At 45.7% G+C, this 24483-nt stretch overlaps 1 protein-coding gene across 4 annotated transcripts in view; it reads left to right on the top strand.

Annotated features, from left to right (window-relative positions):
* Positions 1–24483, top strand: part of LOC139580513 (striatin-like) — a 128703-nt gene that overhangs the window by 73761 nt on the left and 30459 nt on the right. For all 4 annotated transcript variants that reach the window (XR_011676055.1, XM_071409278.1, XM_071409276.1 and 1 more), the window contains exons 3-5: positions 8917–8990; positions 12921–12999; positions 24302–24457. Coding sequence is in view for 3 of the 4 variants with exons in the window: in XM_071409278.1 (XP_071265379.1) it covers positions 8917–8990; positions 12921–12999; positions 24302–24457 (309 nt within the window). In the remaining variant the exon portion in view is untranslated. The remainder of the gene's footprint in view (positions 1–8916; positions 8991–12920; positions 13000–24301; positions 24458–24483) is intronic.

Here is a 24483-nt window from a genome sequence, read left to right as displayed (position 1 = left end):
GAGAGAGAAAGAGAATTAGAGAGCGCATACTTAAATTCACACAGGACACTGGATAAGACAGGAGAAGTACTCCAGATATAACAAACTGACCCAAGCCCCCCGACACATAAACTACTGCAGCATAAATACTGGAGGCTGAGACAGGAGGGGTCGGGAGACACTGTGGCTCCATCCGATGATACCCCCGGACAGGGCCAAACAGGCAGGATATAACCCCACCCACTTTGCCAAAGCACAGCCCCCACACCACTAGAGGGATTTCTTCAACCACCAACTTACCATCCTGAGACAAGGCCGAGTATAGCCCACAAAGATCTCCGCCACGGCACAACCCAAAGGGGAGCGCCAACCCAGACAGGAAGATCACGTCAGTGAATCAACCCACTCAAGTGACGCACCCCTCCTAGGGACGGCATGGAAGAGCACCAGTAAGCCAGTGACTCAGCCCCTGTAATAGGGTTAGAGACAGAGAATCCGGCCAGGCAGAGACAGCAAGGGCGGTTCGTTGCTCCAGAGCCTTTCCGTTCACCTTCACACTCCTGGGCCAGACTACACTCAATCATATGACCTACTGAAGAGATGAGTCTTCAGTAAAGACTTAAAGGTTGAGACCGAGTCTGCGTCTCTCACATGGGTAGGCAGACCATTCCATAAAAATGGAGCTCTATAGGAGAAAGCCCTGCCTCCAGCTGTTTGCTTAGAAATGAATAAATACAGGCGGCCTGAAGCAGATCCTTAATGATGATGATGAATAAATACAGGCAGCCTGCAGCAGATCCTTAATGATGAATAAATACAGGCAGCCTGCAGCTGATCCTTAATGATGATGAATAAATACAGGCAGCCTGCAGCAGATCCTTAATGATGATGATGAATAAATACAGGCAGCCTGAAGCAGATCCTTAATGATGATGATGATGATGATGAATAAATACAGGCAGCCTGCAGCAGATCCTTAATGATGATGATGAATAATTACAGGCAGCCTGCAGCAGATCCTTAATGATGATGACGAATAAATACAGGCAGCCTGCAGCAGATCCTTAATGATGATGATGAATAATTACAGGCAGCCTGCAGCAGATCCTTAATAATGATGATGAATAAATACAGGCAGCCTGCAGCAGATCCTTAATGATGATGAATAAATACAGGCAGCCTGCAGCAGATCCTTAATGATGATGATGAATAAATACAGGCAGCCTGCAGCAGATCCTTAATGATTATGATGAATAAATACAGGCAGCCTGCAGCAGATCCTTACTGATGATGAATAAATACAGACAGCCTGCAGCCGATCCTTAATGATGATGATGATGAATAAATACAGGCAGCCTGCAGCAGATCCTTAATGATGATGATGAATAAATACAGGCGGCCTGCAGCAGATCCTTAATGATGATGAATAAATACAGGCGGCCTGCAGCCGATCCTTAATGATGATGATGATGAATAAATACAGGCAGCCTGCAGCAGATCCTTAATGATGATGAATAAATACAGGCAGCCTGCAGCAGATCCTTAATGATGATGAATAAATACAGGCAGCCTGCAGCAGATCCTTAATGATGATGAATAAATACAGGCAGCCTGCAGCAGATCCTTAATGATGATGATGATGAATAAATACAGGCGGCCTGCAGCAGATCCTTAATGATGATGAATAAATACAGGCAGCCTGCAGCAGATCCTTAATGATGATGATGAATAAATACAGGCAGCCTGCTGCAGATCCTTAATGATGATGATGATGAATAAATACAGGCAGCCTGCAGCAGATCCTTAATGATGATGATGATGAATAAATACAGGCGGCCGGCAGCAGATCCTTAATGATGATGATGAATAAATACAGACAGTTGATGTGTTACACCTGTACTGGCGTGTCATCTCGTTAGTCAGTATGTTACACCTGTACTGGCTTGTCATCTCATTAGTCAGTATGTTACACCTGTACTGGCTTGTCATCTCATTAGTCAGTATGTTACACCTGTACTGGCTTGTCATCTCATTAGTCAGTATGTTACACCTGTAATGGCTTGTCATCTCATTAGTCAGTATGTTACACCTGTAATGGCTTGTCATCTGATTAGTCAGTATGTTACACCTGTACTGGCTTGTCATCTCATTAGTCAGTATGTTACACCTGTACTGGCTTGTCATCTCATTAGTCAGTATGTTACACCTGTACTGGCTTGTCATCTCATTAGTCAGTATGTTACACCTGTACTGGCGTGTCATCTCATTAGTCAGTATGTTACACCTGTACTGGCTTGTCATCTCATTAGTCAGTATGTTACACCTGTAATGGCTTGTCATCTCATTAGTCAGTATGTTACACCTGTACTGGCTTGTCATCTGATTAGTCAGTATGTTACACCTGTACTGGCTTGTCATCTCATTAGTCAGTATGTTACACCTGTACTGGCTTGTCATCTCATTAGTCAGTATGTTACACCTGTAATGGCTCGTCATCTCATTAGTCAGTATGTTACACCTGTAATGGCTTGTCATCTGATTAGTCAGTATGTTACACCTGTACTGGCTTGTCATCTCATTAGTCAGTATGTTACACCTGTACTGGCTTGTCATCTCATTAGTCAGTATGTTACACCTGTACTGGCTTGTCATCTCATTAGTCAGTATGTTACACCTGTACTGGCTTGTCATCTCATTAGTCAGTATGTGTTACACCTGTACTGGCTTGTCATCTCATTAGTCAGTATGTTACACCTGTACTGGCTTGTCATCTCATTAGTCAGTATGTTACACCTATACTGGCTTGTCATCTCATTAGTCAGTATGTTACACCTGTACTGGCTTGTCATCTCATTAGTCAGTATGTTACACCTGTACTGGCTTGTCATCTCATTAGTCAGTATGTTACACCTGTACTGGCTTGTCATCTCATTAGTCAGTATGTTACACCTGTACTGGCTTGTCATCTCATTAGTCTGTATGTTACACCTGTACTGGCTTGTCATCTCATTAGTCAGTATGTTACACCTGTACTGGCTTGTCATCTCATTAGTCAGTATGTTACACCTGTACTGGCTTGTCATCTCATTAGTCAGTATGTTACACCTGTACTGGCTTGTCATCTCATTAGTCAGTATGTTACACCTGTACTGGCTTGTCATCTCATTAGTCAGTATGTTACACCTGTACTGGCTTGTCATCTCATTAGTCAGTATGTTACACCTGTACTGGCTTGTCATCTCATTAGTCAGTATGTTACACCTATACTGGCTTGTCATCTCATTAGTCAGTATGTTACACCTGTACTGGCTTGTCATCTCATTAGTCAGTATGTTACACCTGTACTGGCTTGTCATCTCATTAGTCAGTATGTTACACCTGTAATGGCTTGTCATCTCATTAGTCAGTATGTTACACCTGTACTGGCTTGTCATCTCATTAGTCAGTATTTTACACCTGTAATGGCTTGTCATCTCGTTAGTCAGTATGTTACACCTGTAATGGCTTGTCATCTCATTAGTCAGTATGTTACACCTGTAATGGCTTGTCATCTCATTAGTCAGTATGTTACACCTGTAGTGGCTTGTCACCTCATTAGTCAGTATGTTACACCTGTAATGGCTTGTCATCTCATTAGTCAGTATGTTACACCTGTACTGGCTTGTCATCTCATTAGTCAGTATGTGTTACACCTGTACTGGCTTGTCATCTGATTAGTCAGTATGTTACACCTGTGCTGGTCCAGGTACTATATTCAAGTGTCTGGCCCAGTGCTCCAGTTGTCTTGAGAGATGTGGAGTGTAATCACCTTTAGTTGTCTCTCCCCTCGTTGATTTGTAGACAAACAATCCTTCATCTGATCTTCCATGTTTTTGTTTTGCTCCCCTTATTGGTTTTCTTCCTGTCTTTACGTTTTGTGGTCGTTTGCCTCTTCTTGGGCAAATTTAGTGTCTCATGGTGGGTGTCTTTTTAGGTTCCACTTGTTGTTGCTCGTCAACATTGACGAGGACACCCCCATAATCTCTTTCAGAACCCCTCTTCAAACCCCACATGTTTCGTTTTGGTTGGAATCATTTAGATGGGTGGAATCATTTAGATGGGTGGAATCATTTAGATGGGTGGAATCATGAATAAAATTTGATTTGAGTTATTGTCAGTGAGTCTTTGTTATTTTCCTCCTCCTGTTTGAGTGACATTTTTTGCGATTTCTTGCTGGGGAACGTAACAAAATGGGGGCTCGTCCGGGATCTTGTTTTCTATGATGTATGGTAGTCGCTGTAATCACCTGCTCTGAAGCTCTGCTGTGTCCAGATTTTTGAGTGTTCAAAAGATACGTTGGTGTTAGCATTTCTGTCACTGACATCCACCCAGAGGGGTTATAAAATGGGTGGAATCATTTAGATGGGTGGAATCATTTAGATGGGTGGAATCATTTAGATGGGTGGAATCATTTAGGTGGGTGGAATCATTTAGATGGGTGGAATCATTTAGATGGGTGGAATCATTTAGATGGGTGGAATCATTTAGGTGGGTGGAATCATTTAGGTGGGTGGAATCATTTAGAAAGTTAAATAAAGACACACACTAAAAAATACAGTATTTGGAGACTGTTTAGGCCCAAAAATAAGGGGTTAAATACATTTATCTCTCAGATATAGGACAGAGATATTGGACAGAGATATAGGACAGAGATATTGGACAGAGATATAGGACAGAGATATTGGACAGAGATATTGGACAGAGATATAGGACAGAGCAGTATAGCAGTCTTGACTATCTGTTATTCAATGTGTTTCTATTGGCTAATAGCAGTAAGGACTATCTGTTATTCAGTGTGTTTCTATTGGCTAATAGCAGTAAGGACTATCTGTTATTCAATGTGTTTCTATTGGCTAATAGCAGTAAGGACTGTTATTCAATGTGTTTCTATTGGCTAATAGCAGTAAGGCCAAATACACATTTTCATCAATACACTGTTTTATGTATTTTTGTTTTATACTTCAAGGGGTGTTACAATTCCAAATGAAACCATCCATCTAGTTTAGTAGAACCCCCTTCCCCCGGATTAGACAGGGATTAGACTACTAGCACATTAACAGGAATGCCCTGGCTAGTTAACAGGAATGCGCTGGTTAGTTAACAGGAATGGCCCTGGTTAGTTAACGGGAATGCGCTGGTTAGTTAACAGGAATGCGCTGGCTAGTTAACAGGAATGCCCTGGCTAGTTAACAGGAATGCGCTGGTTAGTTAACAGGAATGCGCTGGTTAGTTAACAGGAATGCCCTGGCTAGTTAACAGGAATGCCCTGGCTAGTTAACAGGAATGCCCTGGCTAGTTAACAGGAATGCGCTGGCTAGTTAACAGGAATGCCCTGGCTAGTTAACAGGAATGCCCTGGTTAGTTAACAGGAATGCCCTGGCTAGTTAACAGGAATGCGCTGGCTAGTTAACAGGAATGCGCTGGTTAGTTAACAGGAATGCCCTGGCTAGTTAACAGGAATGCCCTGGCTAGTTAACAGGAATGCCCTGGTTAGTTAACAGGAATGCCCTGGCTAGTTAACAGGAATGCCCTGGTTAGTTAACAGGAATGCGCTGGTTAGTTAACAGGAATGCCCTGGCTAGTTAACAGGAATGCCCTGGCTAGTTAACAGGAATGCCCTGGCTAGTTAACAGGAATGTCCTGGCTAGTTAACAGGAATGCCCTGGCTAGTTAACAGGAATGTCCTGGCTAGTTAACAGGAATGCGCTGGTTAGTTAACAGGAATGCGCTGGTTAGTCAACAGGAATGTCCTGGCTAGTTAACAGGAATGCGCTGGTTAGTTAACAGGAATGTCCTGGCTAGTTAACAGGAATGGCCCTGGCTAATTAACAGGAATGCGCTGGTTAGTTAACGGGAATGCGCTGGTTAGTTAACAGGAATGTCCTGGCTAGTTAACAGGAATGGCCCTGGCTAATTAACAGGAATGTGCTGGTTAGTTAACAGGAATGCCCTGGCTAGTTAACAGGAATGCCCTGGCTAATTAACAGGAATGCGATGGTTAGTTAACAGGAATGCCCTGGCTAGTTAACAGGAATGCGCTGGTTAGTTAACAGGAATGTCCTGGTTAGTTAACAGGAATGGCCCTGGCTAATTAACAGGAATGCGCTGGTTAGTTAACAGGAATGCCCTGGCTAGTTAACAGGAATGCCCTGGCTAGTTAACAGGAATGCCCTGGTTAGTTAACAGGAATGCCCTGGCTAATTAACAGGAATGCCCTGGTTAATTAACATGAATGCGCTGGTTAGTTAACAGGAATGCCCTGGCTAGTTAACAGGAATGCGCTGGTTAGTTAACAGGAATGTCCTGGCTAGTTAACAGGAATGCCCTGGCTAGTTAACAGGAATGCGCTGGTTAGTTAACAGGAATGGCCCTGGTTAGTTAACGGGAATGCGCTGGTTAGTTAACAGGAATGCGCTGGCTAGTTAACAGGAATGCCCTGGCTAGTTAACAGGAATGCGCTGGTTAGTTAACAGGAATGCGCTGGTTAGTTAACAGGAATGCCCTGGCTAGTTAACAGGAATGCCCTGGCTAGTTAACAGGAATGCCCTGGCTAGTTAACAGGAATGCGCTGGCTAGTTAACAGGAATGCCCTGGCTAGTTAACAGGAATGCCCTGGTTAGTTAACAGGAATGCCCTGGCTAGTTAACAGGAATGCGCTGGCTAGTTAACAGGAATGCGCTGGTTAGTTAACAGGAATGCCCTGGCTAGTTAACAGGAATGCCCTGGCTAGTTAACAGGAATGCCCTGGTTAGTTAACAGGAATGCCCTGGCTAGTTAACAGGAATGCCCTGGTTAGTTAACAGGAATGCGCTGGTTAGTTAACAGGAATGCCCTGGCTAGTTAACAGGAATGCCCTGGCTAGTTAACAGGAATGCCCTGGCTAGTTAACAGGAATGTCCTGGCTAGTTAACAGGAATGCCCTGGCTAGTTAACAGGAATGTCCTGGCTAGTTAACAGGAATGCGCTGGTTAGTTAACAGGAATGCGCTGGTTAGTCAACAGGAATGTCCTGGCTAGTTAACAGGAATGCGCTGGTTAGTTAACAGGAATGTCCTGGCTAGTTAACAGGAATGGCCCTGGCTAATTAACAGGAATGCGCTGGTTAGTTAACGGGAATGCGCTGGTTAGTTAACAGGAATGTCCTGGCTAGTTAACAGGAATGGCCCTGGCTAATTAACAGGAATGTGCTGGTTAGTTAACAGGAATGCCCTGGCTAGTTAACAGGAATGCCCTGGCTAATTAACAGGAATGCGATGGTTAGTTAACAGGAATGCCCTGGCTAGTTAACAGGAATGCGCTGGTTAGTTAACAGGAATGTCCTGGTTAGTTAACAGGAATGGCCCTGGCTAATTAACAGGAATGCGCTGGTTAGTTAACAGGAATGCCCTGGCTAGTTAACAGGAATGCCCTGGCTAGTTAACAGGAATGCCCTGGTTAGTTAACAGGAATGCCCTGGCTAATTAACAGGAATGCCCTGGTTAATTAACATGAATGCGCTGGTTAGTTAACAGGAATGCCCTGGCTAGTTAACAGGAATGCGCTGGTTAGTTAACAGGAATGTCCTGGCTAGTTAACAGGAATGCCCTGGCTAATTAACAGGAATGCGCTGGTTAGTTAACAGGAATGGCCCTGGCTAGTTAACAGGAATGCGCTGGTTAGTTAACAGGAATGCGCTGGCTAGTTAACAGGAATGCCCTGGCTAGTTAACAGGAATGCGCTGGTTAGTTAACAGGAATGCCTTGGCTAGTTAACAGGAATGCCCTGGCTAGTTAACAGGAATGCCCTGGCTAGTTAACAGGAATGCCCTGGCTAGTTAACAGGAATGTCCTGGCTAGTTAACAGGAATGTCCTGGCTAGTTAACAGGAATGGCCCTGGCTAATTAACAGGAATGCGCTGGTTAGTTAACAGGAATGCACTGGTTAGTTAACAGGAATGGCCCTGGCTAGTTAACAGGAATGCCCTGGCTAATTAACAGGAATGCGCTGGTTAGTTAACAGGAATGGCCCTGGCTAATTAACAGGAATGCGCTGGTTAGTTAACAGGAATGGCCCTGGCTAATTAACAGGAATGCGCTGGCTAGTTAACAGGAATGCGCTGGTTAGTTAACAGGAATGCGCTGGTTAGTTAACAGGAATGCCCTGGTTAGTTAACAGGAATGCGCTGGCTAGTTAACAGGAATGCCCTGGCTAGTTAACAGGAATGCCCTGGTTAGTTAACAGGAATGCCCTGGTTAGTTAACAGGAATGCCCTGGCTAGTTAACAGGAATGGCCCTGGCTAGTTAACAGGAATGCGCTGGTTAGTTAACAGGAATGCCCTGGCTAGTTAACAGGAATGCCCTGGCTAGTTAACAGGAATGCCCTGGCTAGTTAACAGGAATGCGCTGGTTAGTTAACAGGAATGTGCTGGCTAGTTAACAGGAATGCCCTGGCTAGTTAACAGGAATGCCCTGGCTAGTTAACAGGAATGCCCTGGTTAGTTAACAGGAATGCGCTGGCTAGTTAACAGGAATGCGCTGGTTAGTTAACAGGAATGCGCTGGTTAGTTAACAGGAATGCCCTGGTTAGTTAACAGGAATGCCCTGGCTAGTTAACAGGAATGGCCCTGGCTAGTTAACAGGAATGCGCTGGTTAGTTAACAGGAATGCCCTGGTTAGTTAACAGGAATGCGTTGGCTAGTTAACAGGAATGCGCTGGTTAGTTAACAGGAATGCCCTGGTTAGTTAACAGGAATGTGCTGGTTAGTTAACAGGAATGCGCTGGCTAGTTAACAGGAATACACTGGTTAGTTAACAGGAACTGTGATCCCAAGTTATTATACTGATGGAAGTGCGGACAATGTTTCTCTGTCAGTCTTAATCATCAGCATCTTTTAACAGTTGTTTCTGCTTTCTCTTCCAGGGCCAAGTACCACAAGTTAAAATATGGAACAGAGTTGAACCAAGGAGACGTGAAACCTCCCAGCTATGACTACGGTAGGACAACTTACACATGCCCCTCTTTACCTATGGCGGTACTAAATCCTAGAGATTGCAGCATTCACATACCTGATTCCTGTCTGGGTGTTTAGGCTTTTACACATATCTTATCCAATAGTTTCACCATGTCTTTTCCTGAGAACTATCACGTAATAATGATAGTTGTTCCCCGAGCCACTTAGTTATCACTTTTGCCTTATGGCAAGGTGCTCCATCATGCTGGAAAAGGCATTTTTCGTCACCAAACTGTTCCTGGATGGTTGGGAGAAGTTGCTCTCGGAGGATGTGTTGGTACCATTCTTTATTCATGGCTGTGTTCTTAGGCAAAATTGTGAGTGAGCCCACTCCCTTGGCTGAGAAGCAACCCCAGACATGAATGGTCTCAGGATGCTTTACTGTTGACACAGGACTGATGTTAGCGCTCACCTTGTCTTCTCCGGACAAGCTTTTTTCCGGATGCCCCAAACAATCGGAAATGGCTTTTATTGACAATTACATGAAGTTGATGCAAAGAGTCAATATTTGCAGTGTTGACCCTTCGTCAAGAAGGGCAGCAAAGATTTTCTCTGAATCATCAGAGAAAATCTTTGCTGCCCTTCTTGACACCAGGCCATCCTCCAAAAGTATTTTTCTCACTCTGCACTCACACCTGCCTGCTGCCATTCCTGAGCAAGCTCTGTACTGGTGGTGCCCCGATCCCGCAGCTGAATCAACTTTAGGAGACGGTGCTGGTGCTTGCTGGACTTTCTTGGGCACCCTGAAGCATTCTTCACAACAATTGAACCGCTCTCCTTGAAGTTCTTGATGATCCGATAAATGCTTGATTTAGGTGCAATCTTACTGGCAGCAATATCCTTTCCATGTGAAGCCCTTTTTGTTCAAAGCAATGATGACGGCACGTGTTTCCTTGCAGTTAACCATGGTTGACAGAGGAAGAACAATGATTCCAAGCATCACCCTCCTTTTGAAGCTTCCAGTCTGTCTTTCGAACTCAATCAGCATGACAGAGTGATCTCCAGCCTTGTCCTCGTCAACACTCACAACTGTGTTAATGAGAGAATCAATGACATGATGTCAGCTGGTCCTTTTGTGGCAGGGCTGAAATGCAGTGGAAATGTTTTTGGGGGATTCAGTTAATTTGCATGGCAAAGAGGGACTTTGCAATTAATTGCAATTCCTCTGATCTCTCTTCATAACATTCTGGAGTATATGCAAATTGCCATCATACAAACTGAGGCAACAGACTTTGTGAAAATTAATACTTTTGGACACGACTGTACATGTAGGAAGAGTTATTAAAGTGACTATGCATAGATAATAACAGAGATTAGCAGCAGTGTAGAATAGGGGGGAGGGCAATGGAAATAGTCTGGGTAGCCATTTGATTAGATGTTCAGGAGTCTTATGGCTTGGGGGTAGAAGCTGTTTAGAAGCCTCTTGGACCTAGACTTGGTGCTCCGGTACCGCTTGCCCTGCAAAGGCAGAGAGAACAGTCTATGACTAGGGTGGCTGGAGTCTGACACCGCCTGGTATAGAGTTCCTGGATGGCAAGAACCTTGGCCCCGGTGATGTACTGGGCCGTAAGCACTACACTCTGTAGAGCCTTGCGGTCAGAGTCTGAGCAGTTGCCATACCAGGCAGTGATGCAACCCGTCAGGATGCTTTCGATTGTGCAGCTGTAAAACCTTTTGAGGATCTGAGGACCCATGCCAAATCTTTTCAGTCTCCTGATGGGGAATAGATTTTGTCGTGCCCTCTTTACGACTGTCTTGGTGTGCTTGGACCATGTTAGTTTGTTGGTGATGTGGACACCAAGGAACTTGAAGCTCTCAACCTGCTCAAGACATCTCCTTTGTCTTGATCACGTTGAGGGAGAGGTTGTTGTCCTGACATCACACGGTCAGGTCTCTGACCGCTTCCCTATAGGCTGTCTCGTCGTTGTCGATGATCAGGCCTACAAATGTCATCAGCAAACTTAATGATTGTGTTGGAGTTATGCTTGGCAATGCAGTCATGGATGAAGAGGTAGTACAGAAGGGGACTGAGCACGCACCCCTGAGGGGCCCCCGTGTTGAGGATCAGTGTGGCGGATGTGTTGTTACCTACCCTTACCACCTGGGGCAGCCTGTCAGAAGGTCTTGGTTCCAGTTGCAGAGGGAGGTGTTTAGTCCCAGGATCCTTAGCTTAGTGATGTGCTTTGAGGGCACTATGGTGTTGAACGTTGAGCTGTAGTCAATGAACAGCATTCTCACATAGGTGTTCCTTTCATCCAGGTGGGAATGGGCAGTGTGGAGTGCAATAGAGGTTGCATCATCTGTGGATCTTTTGGGGCGGTATGCAAATTGGAGTGGGTCAAGGGTTTCTGGGATAATGGTGTTGATGTGAGCCACCAGCCTTTCATTGCTGCAGACGTGAGTGCTACGGGTCGGTAGTCATTTAGGCAGGTTGCCTTTGTGTTCTTGGGCACAGGGACTATTGTGGTCTGCTTGAAACATGTTGGTATTACAGATTCCGACAGGGAGAGTTATTTAGAAGTTATTTAGCTCGTCTGGTAGGCTCGTGTCACTGGGTAGCTCTCAGCTGTGCTTCCCTTTGTAGTCTGTAATAGTTTACAAGCCCTGCCACATCCGACGAGAGTTGGAGCCGGTGTTGTACGATTCGATCTTAGTCCTGTGTTGATGCTCTGCCTGTTTGATGTTTTGTCAGAGGGCATAGCGGGATTTATTATAAGCTTCTGGGTTGGAATCCCACTCCTTGAAAGCGGCAGCTTTACCCTTTAGCTCAGTGCGAATGTTGCTTGTCATCCATGGCTTCTGGTTGGGGTATGTACGTACAGTCACTGTGGGGACGACGTCCTCGATGGCTCATTGATGAAGCCAGTGACTGATGTGGTGTACTCCTTAATCCCATCGGAAGAATCCCGGAACATATTCCAGTCTGTGCTGCAGAACATTCCTGTAGCTTAGCATCTGCTTCATCTGACCACTTCTTTATTGATCTAGTCACTGATGCTTCCTGCTTTAGTTTTTGCTTGTAAGCAGGAATCAGGAGGATAGAGTTGATTTGCCAAATGGAGGGCGAGGGAGAGCCTTGTACTGTGTGTGGAGTAATGTCCAGAGTTTTTTTTTTACTTCTGGGTTCACATTTGACATGCTGATAGAAATGAGGTTAAACGGATTTAAGTTTCCCTGCATTAAGTTTCCCGGCCACTTGGAGCGCCGCCTCTGGATGAGCGGTTTCCTGTTTGCTTTATACAGCTCATTGAGTGAGGTGTTAGTGTCAGCATCGGTCTGTGGTGGTATGTAGACAGCTACGAAAAATACAGCTAAAAACTCTCTGGTAGATAGGTAGTGTGGTCTACAGCTTATCATGAGATACTCTACCTTAGGCGAGCAAAACCTTGATACTTCCTTAGATATCGTGCACCAGCTGTTGTTTAGGCCCCCGCCCCGTATCTTACCAGAGGCTGCTGTTGTATCCTGCCGATTCAGTGTATAACCTGCCAGCTGTATGTTATCAATGTCGTCGTTCAGCCACGACTCGGTGAAACATAAGATATTACAGTTTTTAATGACCCGTTGGTGGGATATACGTGCTTTCAGTTCGTCCCATTTATTTTCTAGCGATTTAACGTTAGTTAACAGTTCAGATGGCAAATGCAGAGGCAGATCCTCACAAGGCACCCCGATCTCTTTCCGTGAAATCTGTTTCTTTCTCCCGTGAATGACGGGGATGAGGGCCTGTACGGGTGTTTGTAGTATATCCTTCCTGTCCGACTCATTAAAGAAAAACTATTCGTCCAACTCGAGGTGAGTAATCGTTGTTCTGTTGTCCAGAAGCTCTTTTCGGCCATAAGAGATGTTGTGATGTGGTTAATGTTTATGTGATAGTTGCTCAGCATGTTTCTCTGTGTGTCTCTGTCCACAGATGAGGTGATTGAGAATGAGACTCCTGGGTCCTTGAACAACCAGCTGTCCTGGAAACAAGGCCGTCAGCTCCTCAGACAGTGAGTTACTATACTATACCACTAACCCTGGAAACAAGGTCACCAGCTCCTCAGACAGTGAGTTACTATACTATACCACTAACCCTGGAAACAAGGTCACCAGCTCCTCAGACAGTGAGTTACTATACTATACCACTAACCCTGGAAACAAGGTCACCAGCTCCTCAGACAGTGAGTTACTATACTATACCACTAACCCTGGAAACAAGGTCACCAGCTCCTCAGACAGTGAGTTACTATACTATACCACTAACCCTGGAAACAAGGTCATCAGCTCCTCAGACAGTGAGTTACTATACTATACCACTAACCCTGGAAACAAGGTCACCAGCTCCTCAGACAGTGAGTTACTATACTATACCACTAACCCTGGAAACAAGGTCACCAGCTCCTCAGACAGTGAGTTACTATACTATACCACTAACCCTGGAAACAAGGTCACCAGCTCCTCAGACAGTGAGTTACTATACTATACCACTAACCCTGGAAACAAGGTCACCAGCTCCTCAGACAGTGAGTTACTATACTATACCACTAACCCTGGAAACAAGGTCACCAGCTCCTCAGACAGTGAGTTACTATACTATACCACTAACCCTGGAAACAAGGTCACCAGCTCCTCAGACAGTGAGTTACTATACTATACCACTAACCCTGGAAACAAGGTCACCAGCTCCTCAGACAGTGAGTTACTATACTATACCACTAACCCTGGAAACAAGGCCGTCAGCTCCTCAGACAGTGAGTTACTATACTATACCACTAACCCTGGAAACAAGGTCACCAGCTCCTCAGACAGTGAGTTACTATACTATACCACTAACCCTGGAGACAAGGTCACCAGCTCCTCAGACAGTGAGTTACTATACTATACCACTAACCCAGGAGACAAGGTCACCAGCTCCTCAGACAGTGAGTTACTATACTATACCACTAACCCTGGAAACAAGGCCGTCAGCTCCTCAGACAGTGAGTTACTATACTATACCACTAACCCTGGAAACAAGGTCACCAGCTCCTCAGACAGTGAGTTACTATACTATACCACTAACCCTGGAAACAAGGTCACCAGCTCCTCAGACAGTGAGTTACTATACTATACCACTAACCCTGGAAACAAGGTCACCAGCTCCTCAGACAGTGAGTTACTATACTATACCACTAACCCTGGAAACAAGGTCCTCAGCTCCTCAGACAGTGAGTTACTATACTATACCACTAACCCTGGAAACAAGGACGACAGCTCCTCAGACAGTGAGTTACTATACTATACCACTAACCCTGGAAACAAGGCCGTCAGCTCCTCAGACAGTGAGTTACTATACTATACCACTAACCCTGGAAACAAGGTCACCAGCTCCTCAGACAGTGAGTTACTATACTATACCACTAACCCTGGAAACAAGGTCGTCAGCTCCTCAGACAGTGAGTTACTATACTATACCACTAACCCTGGAAACAAGGTCACCAGCTCCTCAGACAGTGAGTTACTATACTATACCACTAACCCTGGAAACAAGGTCACCAGCTCCTCAGACAGTGAGTTACTATACTATACCACTAACCCTGGTAACAAGGTCACCAGCTCCTCAGACAGTGAGTTACTATACTATACCACTAACCCTGGAAACAAGGTCACCAGCTCCTCAGACAGTGAGTTACTATACTATACCACTAACCCTGGAAACAAGGTCACCAGCTCCTCAGACAGTGAGTTACTATACTATACCACTAACCCTGGAAACAAGGTCGTCAGCTCCTCAGACAGTGAGTTACTATACTATACCACTAACCCTGGAAACAAGGTCACCAGCTCCTCAGACAGTGAGTTACTATACTATACCACTAACCCTGGAAACAAGGTCGCCAGCTCCTCAGACAGTGAGTTACTATACTATACCACTAACCCTGGAAACAAGGTCGTCAGCTCCTCAGACAGTGAGTTACTATACTATACCACTAACCCTGGAAACAAGGTCACCAGCTCCTCAGACAGTGAGTTACTATACTATACCACTAACCCTGGAGACAAGGTCACCAGCTCCTCAGACAGTGAGTTACTATACTATACCACTAACCCTGGAAACAAGGTCACCAGCTCCTCAGACAGTGAGTTACTATACTATACCACTAACCCTGGAAACAAGGTCACCAGCTCCTCAGACAGTGAGTTACTATACTATACCACTAACCCTGGAAACAAGGTCACCAGCTCCTCAGACAGTGAGTTACTATACTATACCACTAACCCTGGAAACAAGGTCACCAGCTCCTCAGACAGTGAGTTACTATACTATACCACTAACCCTGGAAACAAGGTCACCAGCTCCTCAGACAGTGAGTTACTATACTATACCACTAACCCTGGAAACAAGGTCACCAGCTCCTCAGACAGTGAGTTACTATACTATACCACTAACCCTGGAAACAAGGTCACCAGCTCCTCAGACAGTGAGTTACTATACTATACCACTAACCCTGGAAACAAGGTCACCAGCTCCTCAGACAGTGAGTTACTATACTATACCACTAACCCTGGAAACAAGGTCACCAGCTCCTCAGACAGTGAGTTACTATACTATACCACTAACCCTGGAAACAAGGTCACCAGCTCCTCAGACAGTGAGTTACTATACTATACCACTAACCCTGGAAACAAGGTCACCAGCTCCTCAGACAGTGAGTTACTATACTATACCACTAACCCTGGAAACAAGGTCACCAGCTCCTCAGACAGTGAGTTACTATACTATACCACTAACCCTGGAAACAAGGTCACCAGCTCCTCAGACAGTGAGTTACTATACTATACCACTAACCCTGGAAACAAGGTCGTCAGCTCCTCAGACAGTGAGTTACTATACTATACCACTAACCCTGGTAACAAGGTCACCAGCTCCTCAGACAGTGAGTTACTATACTATACCACTAACCCTGGAAACAAGGTCGTCAGCTCCTCAGACAGTGAGTTACTATACTATACCACTAACCCTGGAAACAAGGTCCTCAGCTCCTCAGACAGTGAGTTACTATACTATACCACTAACCCTGGTAACAAGGTCACCAGCTCCTCAGACAGTGAGTTACTATACTATACCACTAACCCTGGAAACAAGGTCACCAGCTCCTCAGACAGTGAGTTACTATACTATACCACTAACCCTGGAGACAAGGTCACCAGCTCCTCAGACAGTGAGTTACTATACTATACCACTAACCCTGGAAACAAGGTCACCAGCTCCTCAGACAGTGAGTTACTATACTATACCACTAACCCTGGAAACAAGGTCACCAGCTCCTCAGACAGTGAGTTACTATACTATACCACTAACCCTGGAAACAAGGCCGTCAGCTCCTCAGACAGTGAGTTACTATACTATACCACTAACCCTGGAAACAAGGTCACCAGCTCCTCAGACAGTGAGTTACTATACTATACCACTAACCCTGGAGACAAGGTCACCAGCTCCTCAGACAGTGAGTTACTATACTATACCACTAACCCTGGAAACAAGGTCACCAGCTCCTCAGACAGTGAGTTACTATACTATACCACTAACCCTGGAAACAAGGTCACCAGCTCCTCAGACAGTGAGTTACTATACTATACCACTAACCCTGGAAACAAGGTCACCAGCTCCTCAGACAGTGAGTTACTATACTATACCACTAACCCTGGAAACAAGGTCACCAGCTCCTCAGACAGTGAGTTACTATACTATACCACTAACCCTGGAAACAAGGTCACCAGCTCCTCAGACAGTGAGTTACTATACTATACCACTAACCCTGGAAACAAGGTCACCAGCTCCTCAGACAGTGAGTTACTATACTATACCACTAACCCTGGAAACAAGGTCACCAGCTCCTCAGACAGTGAGTTACTATACTATACCACTAACCCTGGAAACAAGGCCGTCAGCTCCTCAGACAGTGAGTTACTATACTATACCACTAACCCTGGAAACAAGGTCACCAGCTCCTCAGACAGTGAGTTACTATACTATACCACTAACCCTGGAAACAAGGTCACCAGCTCCTCAGACAGTGAGTTACTATACTATACCACTAACCCTGGAAACAAGGTCACCAGCTCCTCAGACAGTGAGTTACTATACTATACCACTAACCCTGGAAACAAGGTCACCAGCTCCTCAGACAGTGAGTTACTATACTATACCACTAACCCTGGAAACAAGGTCACCAGCTCCTCAGACAGTGAGTTACTATACTATACCACTAACCCTGGAAACAAGGTCACCAGCTCCTCAGACAGTGAGTTACTATACTATACCACTAACCCTGGTAACAAGGTCACCAGCTCCTCAGACAGTGAGTTACTATACTATACCACTAACCCTGGTAACAAGGTCACCAGCTCCTCAGACAGTGAGTTACTATACTATACCACTAACCCTGGAAACAAGGTCACCAGCTCCTCAGACAGTGAGTTACTATACTATACCACTAACCCTGGAAACAAGGTCACCAGCTCCTCAGACAGTGAGTTACTATACTATACCACTAACCCTGGAGACAAGGTCACCAGCTCCTCAGACAGTGAGTTACTATACTATACCACTAACCCTGGAGACAAGGTCGTCAGCTCCTCAGACAGTGAGTTACTATACTATACCACTAACCCTGGAAACAAGGTCACCAGCTCCTCAGACAGTGAGTTACTATACTATACCACTAACCCTGGAAACAAGGTCACCAGCTCCTCAGACAGTGAGTTACTATACTATACCACTAACCCTGGAAACAAGGTCACCAGCTCCTCAGACAGTGAGTTACTATACTATACCACTAACCCTGGAAACAAGGTCACCAGCTCCTCAGACAGTGAGTTACTATACTATACCACTAACCCTGGAGACAAGGTCACCAGCTCCTCAGACAGTGAGTTACTATACTATACCACTAACCCTGGAGACAAGGTCGTCAGCTCCTCAGACAGTGAGTTACTATACTATACCACTAACCCTGGAAACAAGGTCACCAGCTCCTCAGACAGTGAGTTACTATACTATACCACTAACCCTGGAAACAAGGTCACCAGCTCCTCAGACAGTGAGTTACTATACTATACCACTAACCCTGGAAACAAGGTCACCAGCTCCTCAGACAGTGAGTTACTATACTATACCACTAACCCTGGAAACAAGGTCACCAGCTCCTCAGACAGTGAGTTACTATACTATACCACTAACCCTGGAAACAAGGCCGTCAGCTCCTCAGTGAGTCACTGTTTTTTTCATTCTGATGGATTATATTGACATGGCACCAACACAACTAGTGAATATACTGTCTGTTACATCAACAGAGTTACAGCCCAACTCTACAGAGGACCATCATGCCCCCCTACAGAGAGGCTTTGTCCCATTGAAGCTCTACTGTTTGAAGCTATAGTCATACAACCGTAGTTATACAAGACATACACATAATGAATGCAAAGATATTGCATTTGACCTTTAGTGTCTCCTCAGAATGACCTCAGACAGACTCCAGTCAAAACGATAGGCTTTTCAGACTGGCCAATGTGCCACACTCAGACTCCTTGTCTCAGACAGACAGACAGACAGACAGACAGTCTACCTTGCTGCCAGACAGACAGGCCTTTCTAAGGTGACGCCAGAGCAGAAGGCAGACGTTTTATGTTCCCCCACCCGATTGTGTTTTTTTTGTTCGTTTATCTATCTATATATTATTTTTTTACTCATTTTGTACATAATGTTGCCGCTACCATCTCTTATGACCGAAAATAACTTCTGGACATCAGGACTGTGATTACTCACCACGGACTAGCAGAATCCTTTTTCTTCTTTCACGACTCTGGCGAGCCCGATGCGGAGGATAAACGGCTCCCTCGGGAACAGGCCCCGACCCAAACGATCTGCGTGAAGAGGAGGCGGAGAAAGAGAGGCCGGAGGGCGGGCTGCCTTCTGAGAAGTCGGAGGCGATCGAATAAACCCCCACTCCCCTCAATTCTGCTCGCAAACGTGCAACCTTTGGACAATAAAGTGGACGAGTTACGGGGAAGATTAAACTACCAACGGGACATTAAAAACTGTAACATCTTATGCTTCACGGAGTCGTGGCTGAACGACGACAACATCAACATACAGCTGGCTGGTTATACGATGTACCGGCAGGGTAGAACAGAGGCGTCTGGTAAGACAAGGGGCGGCAGACTATGTATTTTTGTAAATAACAGCTGGTGCACGATATCTAAGGAAGTCTCGAGCTATTGCTCACCTGAGGTAGAGTATCTCATGATAAGCTGTAGACCACACTACCTACCGAGAGAGTTCTCATCTGTGTTCTTCGTAGCTGTTTACATACCACCTCAGTCAGAGGCTGGCACTAACACGGAACCCAAACCGGCTGCGCGCGTGGTTGGCCCTAAGACAGCATTGAACTGTATTCCGCCATAAGAAAACGCTCACCCAGAGGCGGCGCTCCTTGTGGCCGGGGACTTTAATGCAGGGAAACTTAAATCAGTTTTACCAAATTTCTATCAGCATGTTAAATGTGCAACCAGAGGGAAACTCTAGACCACCTTTACTCCACACACAGAGACGCGTACAAAGCTCTTCCTCGCCCTCCATTTGGCAGATCTGACCATAACTATATCCTTCTGATTCCTGCTTACAAGCAACAATTAAAGCAGGAAGCACCAGTGACTAGATCAATACGGAAGTAGTCAGATGAAGCAGATGCTAAACTACAGGACTGTTTTGTTCGCACAGACTGGAACATGATTCCTCCGATGGCATTGAGGACATCAGTCACTGGCTTCATCAGTAACGATGACGTTGTCCCCACAGTGCTCACACTCTCCGAAGCCGATGTGAATAAGACCTTTAGACAGGTCAACATTCACAAGGCCGCAGGGCCAGACGGATTACCAGGACGTGTACTGCGAGCATGCGCTGACCAACTAGCAAGTGTCTTCACTGACATGTTCAACCTCTCCCTATCCAAGTCTATAATACCAACATGGTTTAAGCAGACCACCCTAGTACTGTGCCTGTGTCCAAGAACACCAAGGTAACCTGCCTAAATGACTACAGACCCGTAGCACTCACGTCTGTAGCCATGAAGTGCTTTGAAAGGCTGGTCATGGCTCACATCAACACCATCATCCCAGAAACCCTAGACCCACTCCAATTTGCATACCGCCCCAACAGATCCACAGATTATGCAATCTCTAGTGAAGGGAGGGGAGGGGAAGAGAGGAGAGGAGTGGAGAGGACAGAGGAGAGGTCCACACTGTCCTTTCCCACCTGGACAAAAGGAACACCTACGTGAGAATGCTATTCATTGACTACAGCTCAGCGTTCAATACCATAGTGCCCTCAAAAGCTCATCACTCATGCTGCCAGCCAGCCAGACAGACAGACAGACAGACAGACAGACAGACAGACAGACAGACTAGCACTGCTGTACCATGCTGCCAGACAGACAGACAGACAGACAGACAGACTAGCACTGTTGTACCATGCTGCCAGACAGACAGACAGACAGACTAGCACTGTTGTACCATGCAGACGGACGGACGGACGGACGGACGGACGGACTAGCACTGTTGTACCATGCAGACAGACAGACAGACAGACAGACAGACAGACAGACAGACAGACAGACAGACAGACAGACAGACAGACAGACAAACTAGCACTGCTGTACCAGACAGACAGACAGACAGACAGACAGACAGACAGACAGACAGACAGACAGACAGACAGACAGACAGACAGGACTAGCACTGTTGTACCAGACAGACAGACAGACAGACAGACAGACAGACAGACAGACAGACAGACAGACAGACAGACAGACAGACAGACAGGACTAGCACTGCTGTACCATGCTGCCAGACAGACAGACAGCACTAGCACTGTTGTACCATGCTGCCAGACAGAGAGGACAGACAGACAGGACTAGCACTGCTGTACCATGCTGCCAGACAGAGAGGACAGACAGGACTACCACTGCTGTACCATGCAGACAGACAGACAGGACTACCACTGCTGTACCATGCAGACAGACAGACAGGACTAGCACTGCTGTACCATGCTGCCAGACAGACAGACAGACAGGACTACCACTGCTGTACCATGCTGCCAGACAGACAGACAGACAGGACTACCACTGCTGTACCATGCAGACAGACAGACAGGACTAGCACTGTTGTACCATGCTGCCAGACAGAGAGGACAGACAGACAGGACTACCACTGCTGTACCATGCAGACAGACAGACAGGACTAGCACTGTTGTACCATGCTGCCAGACAGAGAGGACAGACAGACAGGACTACCACTGCTGTACCATGCAGACAGACAGACAGACAGGACTACCACTGCTGTACCATGCAGACAGACAGACAGGACTAGCACTGTTGTTATTGTGGTAACTCATTACAGAGTGTCAGTTTACCAGCTGTCTTTAACACAGCAGCGATTGATCGTTACAGAGTGTCAGTTTACCAGCTGTCTTCAACACAGCAGCGATTGATCGTTACAGAGTGTCAGTTTACCAGCTGTCTTCAACACAGCAGCGATTGATCGTTACAGAGTGTCAGTTTACCAGCTGTCTTCAACACAGCAGCGATTGATCGTTACAGAGTGTCAGTTTACCAGCTGTCTTCAACACAGCAGCGATTGATCGTTACAGAGTGTCAGTTTACCAGCTGTCTTCAACACAACAGCGATTGATCGTTACAGAGTGTCAGTTTACCAGCTGTCTTCAACACAGCAGCGATTGATCGTTACAGAGTGTCAGTTTACCAGCTGTCTTCAACACAGCAGCGATTGATCGTTACAGAGTGTCAGTTTACCAGCTGTCTTCAACACAACAGCGATTGATCGTTACAGAGTGTCAGTTTACCAGCTGTCTTCAACACAGCAGCGATTGATCGTTACAGAGTGTCAGTTTACCAGCTGTCTTCAACACAGCAGCGATTGATCGTTACAGAGTGTCAGTTTACCAGCTGTCTTCAACACAACAGCGATTGATCGTTACAGAGTGTCAGTTTACCAGCTGTCTTCAACACAGCAGCGATTGATCGTTACAGAGTGTCAGTTTACCAGCTGTCTTCAACACAACAGCGATTGATCGTTACAGAGTGTCAGTTTACCAGCTGTCTTCAACACAGCAGCGATTGATCGTTACAGAGTGTCAGTTTACCAGCTGTCTTCAACACAACAGCGATTGATCGTTACAGAGTGTCAGTTTACCAGCTGTCTTCAACACAACAGAGATTGATCGTTACAGAGTGTCAGTTTACCAGCTGTCTTCAACACAGCAGCGATTGATCGTTACAGAGTGTCAGTTTACCAGCTGTCTTCAACACAACAGCGATTGATCGTTACAGAGTGTCAGTTTACCAGCTGTCTTCAACACAACAGAGATTGATCGTTACAGAGTGTCAGTTTACCAGCTGTCTTCAACACAACAGAGATTGATCGTTACAGAGTGTCAGTTTACCAGCTGTCTTCAACACAACAGAGATTGATCGTTACAGAGTGTCAGTTTACCAGCTGTCTTCAACACAGCAGCGATTGATCGTTACAGAGTGTCAGTTTACCAGCTGTCTTCAACACAGCAGCGATTGATCGTTACAGAGTGTCAGTTTACCAGCTGTCTTCAACACAGCAGCGATTGATCGTTACAGAGTGTCAGTTTACCAGCTGTCTTCAACACAACAGAGATTGATCGTTACAGAGTGTCAGTTTACCAGCTGTCTTCAACACAACAGAGATTGATCGTTACAGAGTGTCAGTTTACCAGCTGTCTTCAACACAGCAGCGATTGATCGTTACAGAGTGTCAGTTTACCAGCTGTCTTCAACACAACAGAGATTGATCGTTACAGAGTGTCAGTTTACCAGCTGTCTTCAACACAACAGAGATTGATCGTTACAGAGTGTCAGTTTACCAGCTGTCTTCAACACAACAGAGATTGATCGTTACAGAGTGTCAGTTTACCAGCTGTCTTCAACACAACAGAGATTGATCGTTACAGAGTGTCAGTTTACCAGCTGTCTTCAACACAGCAGCGATTGATCGTTACAGAGTGTCAGTTTACCAGCTGTCTTCAACACAGCAGCGATTGATCGTTACAGAGTGTCAGTTTACCAGCTGTCTTCAACACAACAGAGATTGATCGTTACAGAGTGTCAGTTTACCAGCTGTCTTCAACACAACAGAGATTGATCGTTACAGAGTGTCAGTTTACCAGCTGTCTTCAACACAACAGAGATTGATCGTTACAGAGTGTCAGTTTACCAGCTGTCTTCAACACAGCAGCGATTGATCGTTACAGAGTGTCAGTTTACCAGCTGTCTTCAACACAACAGAGATTGATCGTTACAGAGTGTCAGTTTACCAGCTGTCTTCAACACAACAGAGATTGATCGTTACAGAGTGTCAGTTTACCAGCTGTCTTCAACACAGCAGCGATTGATCGTTACAGAGTGTCAGTTTACCAGCTGTCTTCAACACAACAGAGATTGATCGTTACAGAGTGTCAGTTTACCAGCTGTCTTCAACACAACAGAGATTGATCGTTACAGAGTGTCAGTTTACCAGCTGTCTTCAACACAGCAGCGATTGATCGTTACAGAGTGTCAGTTTACCAGCTGTCTTCAACACAACAGAGATTGATCGTTACAGAGTGTCAGTTTACCAGCTGTCTTCAACACAACAGAGATTGATCGTTACAGAGTGTCAGTTTACCAGCTGTCTTCAACACAGCAGCGATTGATCGTTACAGAGTGTCAGTTTACCAGCTGTCTTCAACAGAGATTGATCGTTACAGAGTGTCAGTTTACCAGCTGTCTTCAACACAGCAGCGATTGATCGTTACAGAGTGTCAGTTTACCAGCTGTCTTCAACACAACAGAGATTGATCGTTACAGAGTGTCAGTTTACCAGCTGTCTTCAACACAGCAGCGATTGATCGTTACAGAGTGTCAGTTTACCAGCTGTCTTCAACACAGCAGAGATTGATCGTTATGCGTTAGAGGACACCAGTGTAATGATGCTGGTTGTCTGTCTCTCTCTGTCAGCAGGTTTGAGTGGAGGAACTATAAATACCAGTTAGCCTGTCCTGACACATCACTTGTGTGATTTAAAGGTCATCTTCACTAGACCCAGATGCTCTGTTTCCTCTCCTGTGTGATGTTGCATCTTTCTCTCCTGGCAGTCTGACTCAACTGACAGTAATGGGAGCCGAAGGGACAAGCGCCTCCTCGGACTAAAAAAACCCTCACACAGCCTGTCTAATTTCCCCAGGTATCTCCAGGAGGTGGGTTACACAGACACCATCCTGGATGTGAAGTCTCACAGGGTACAAACCCTGCTGGGCCTGGCTGGAGACGGAGGGGGACCTGTGGAGAGGACGGCCAACGGAACAGACACCTCACCTAAAGGCACGCGCACCAGAGGAGGGTAAGTTAACACACCTCACTGTCAAT

The sequence above is a fragment of the Salvelinus alpinus genome, chromosome 7, assembly GCF_045679555.1.
Source record: "Salvelinus alpinus chromosome 7, SLU_Salpinus.1, whole genome shotgun sequence".
Lineage (NCBI taxonomy): Eukaryota > Metazoa > Chordata > Actinopteri > Salmoniformes > Salmonidae > Salvelinus > Salvelinus alpinus.
The sequence above is the reverse complement of the archived record's forward strand: the minus strand, read 5'-3'. Positions and strand labels throughout refer to the sequence as shown.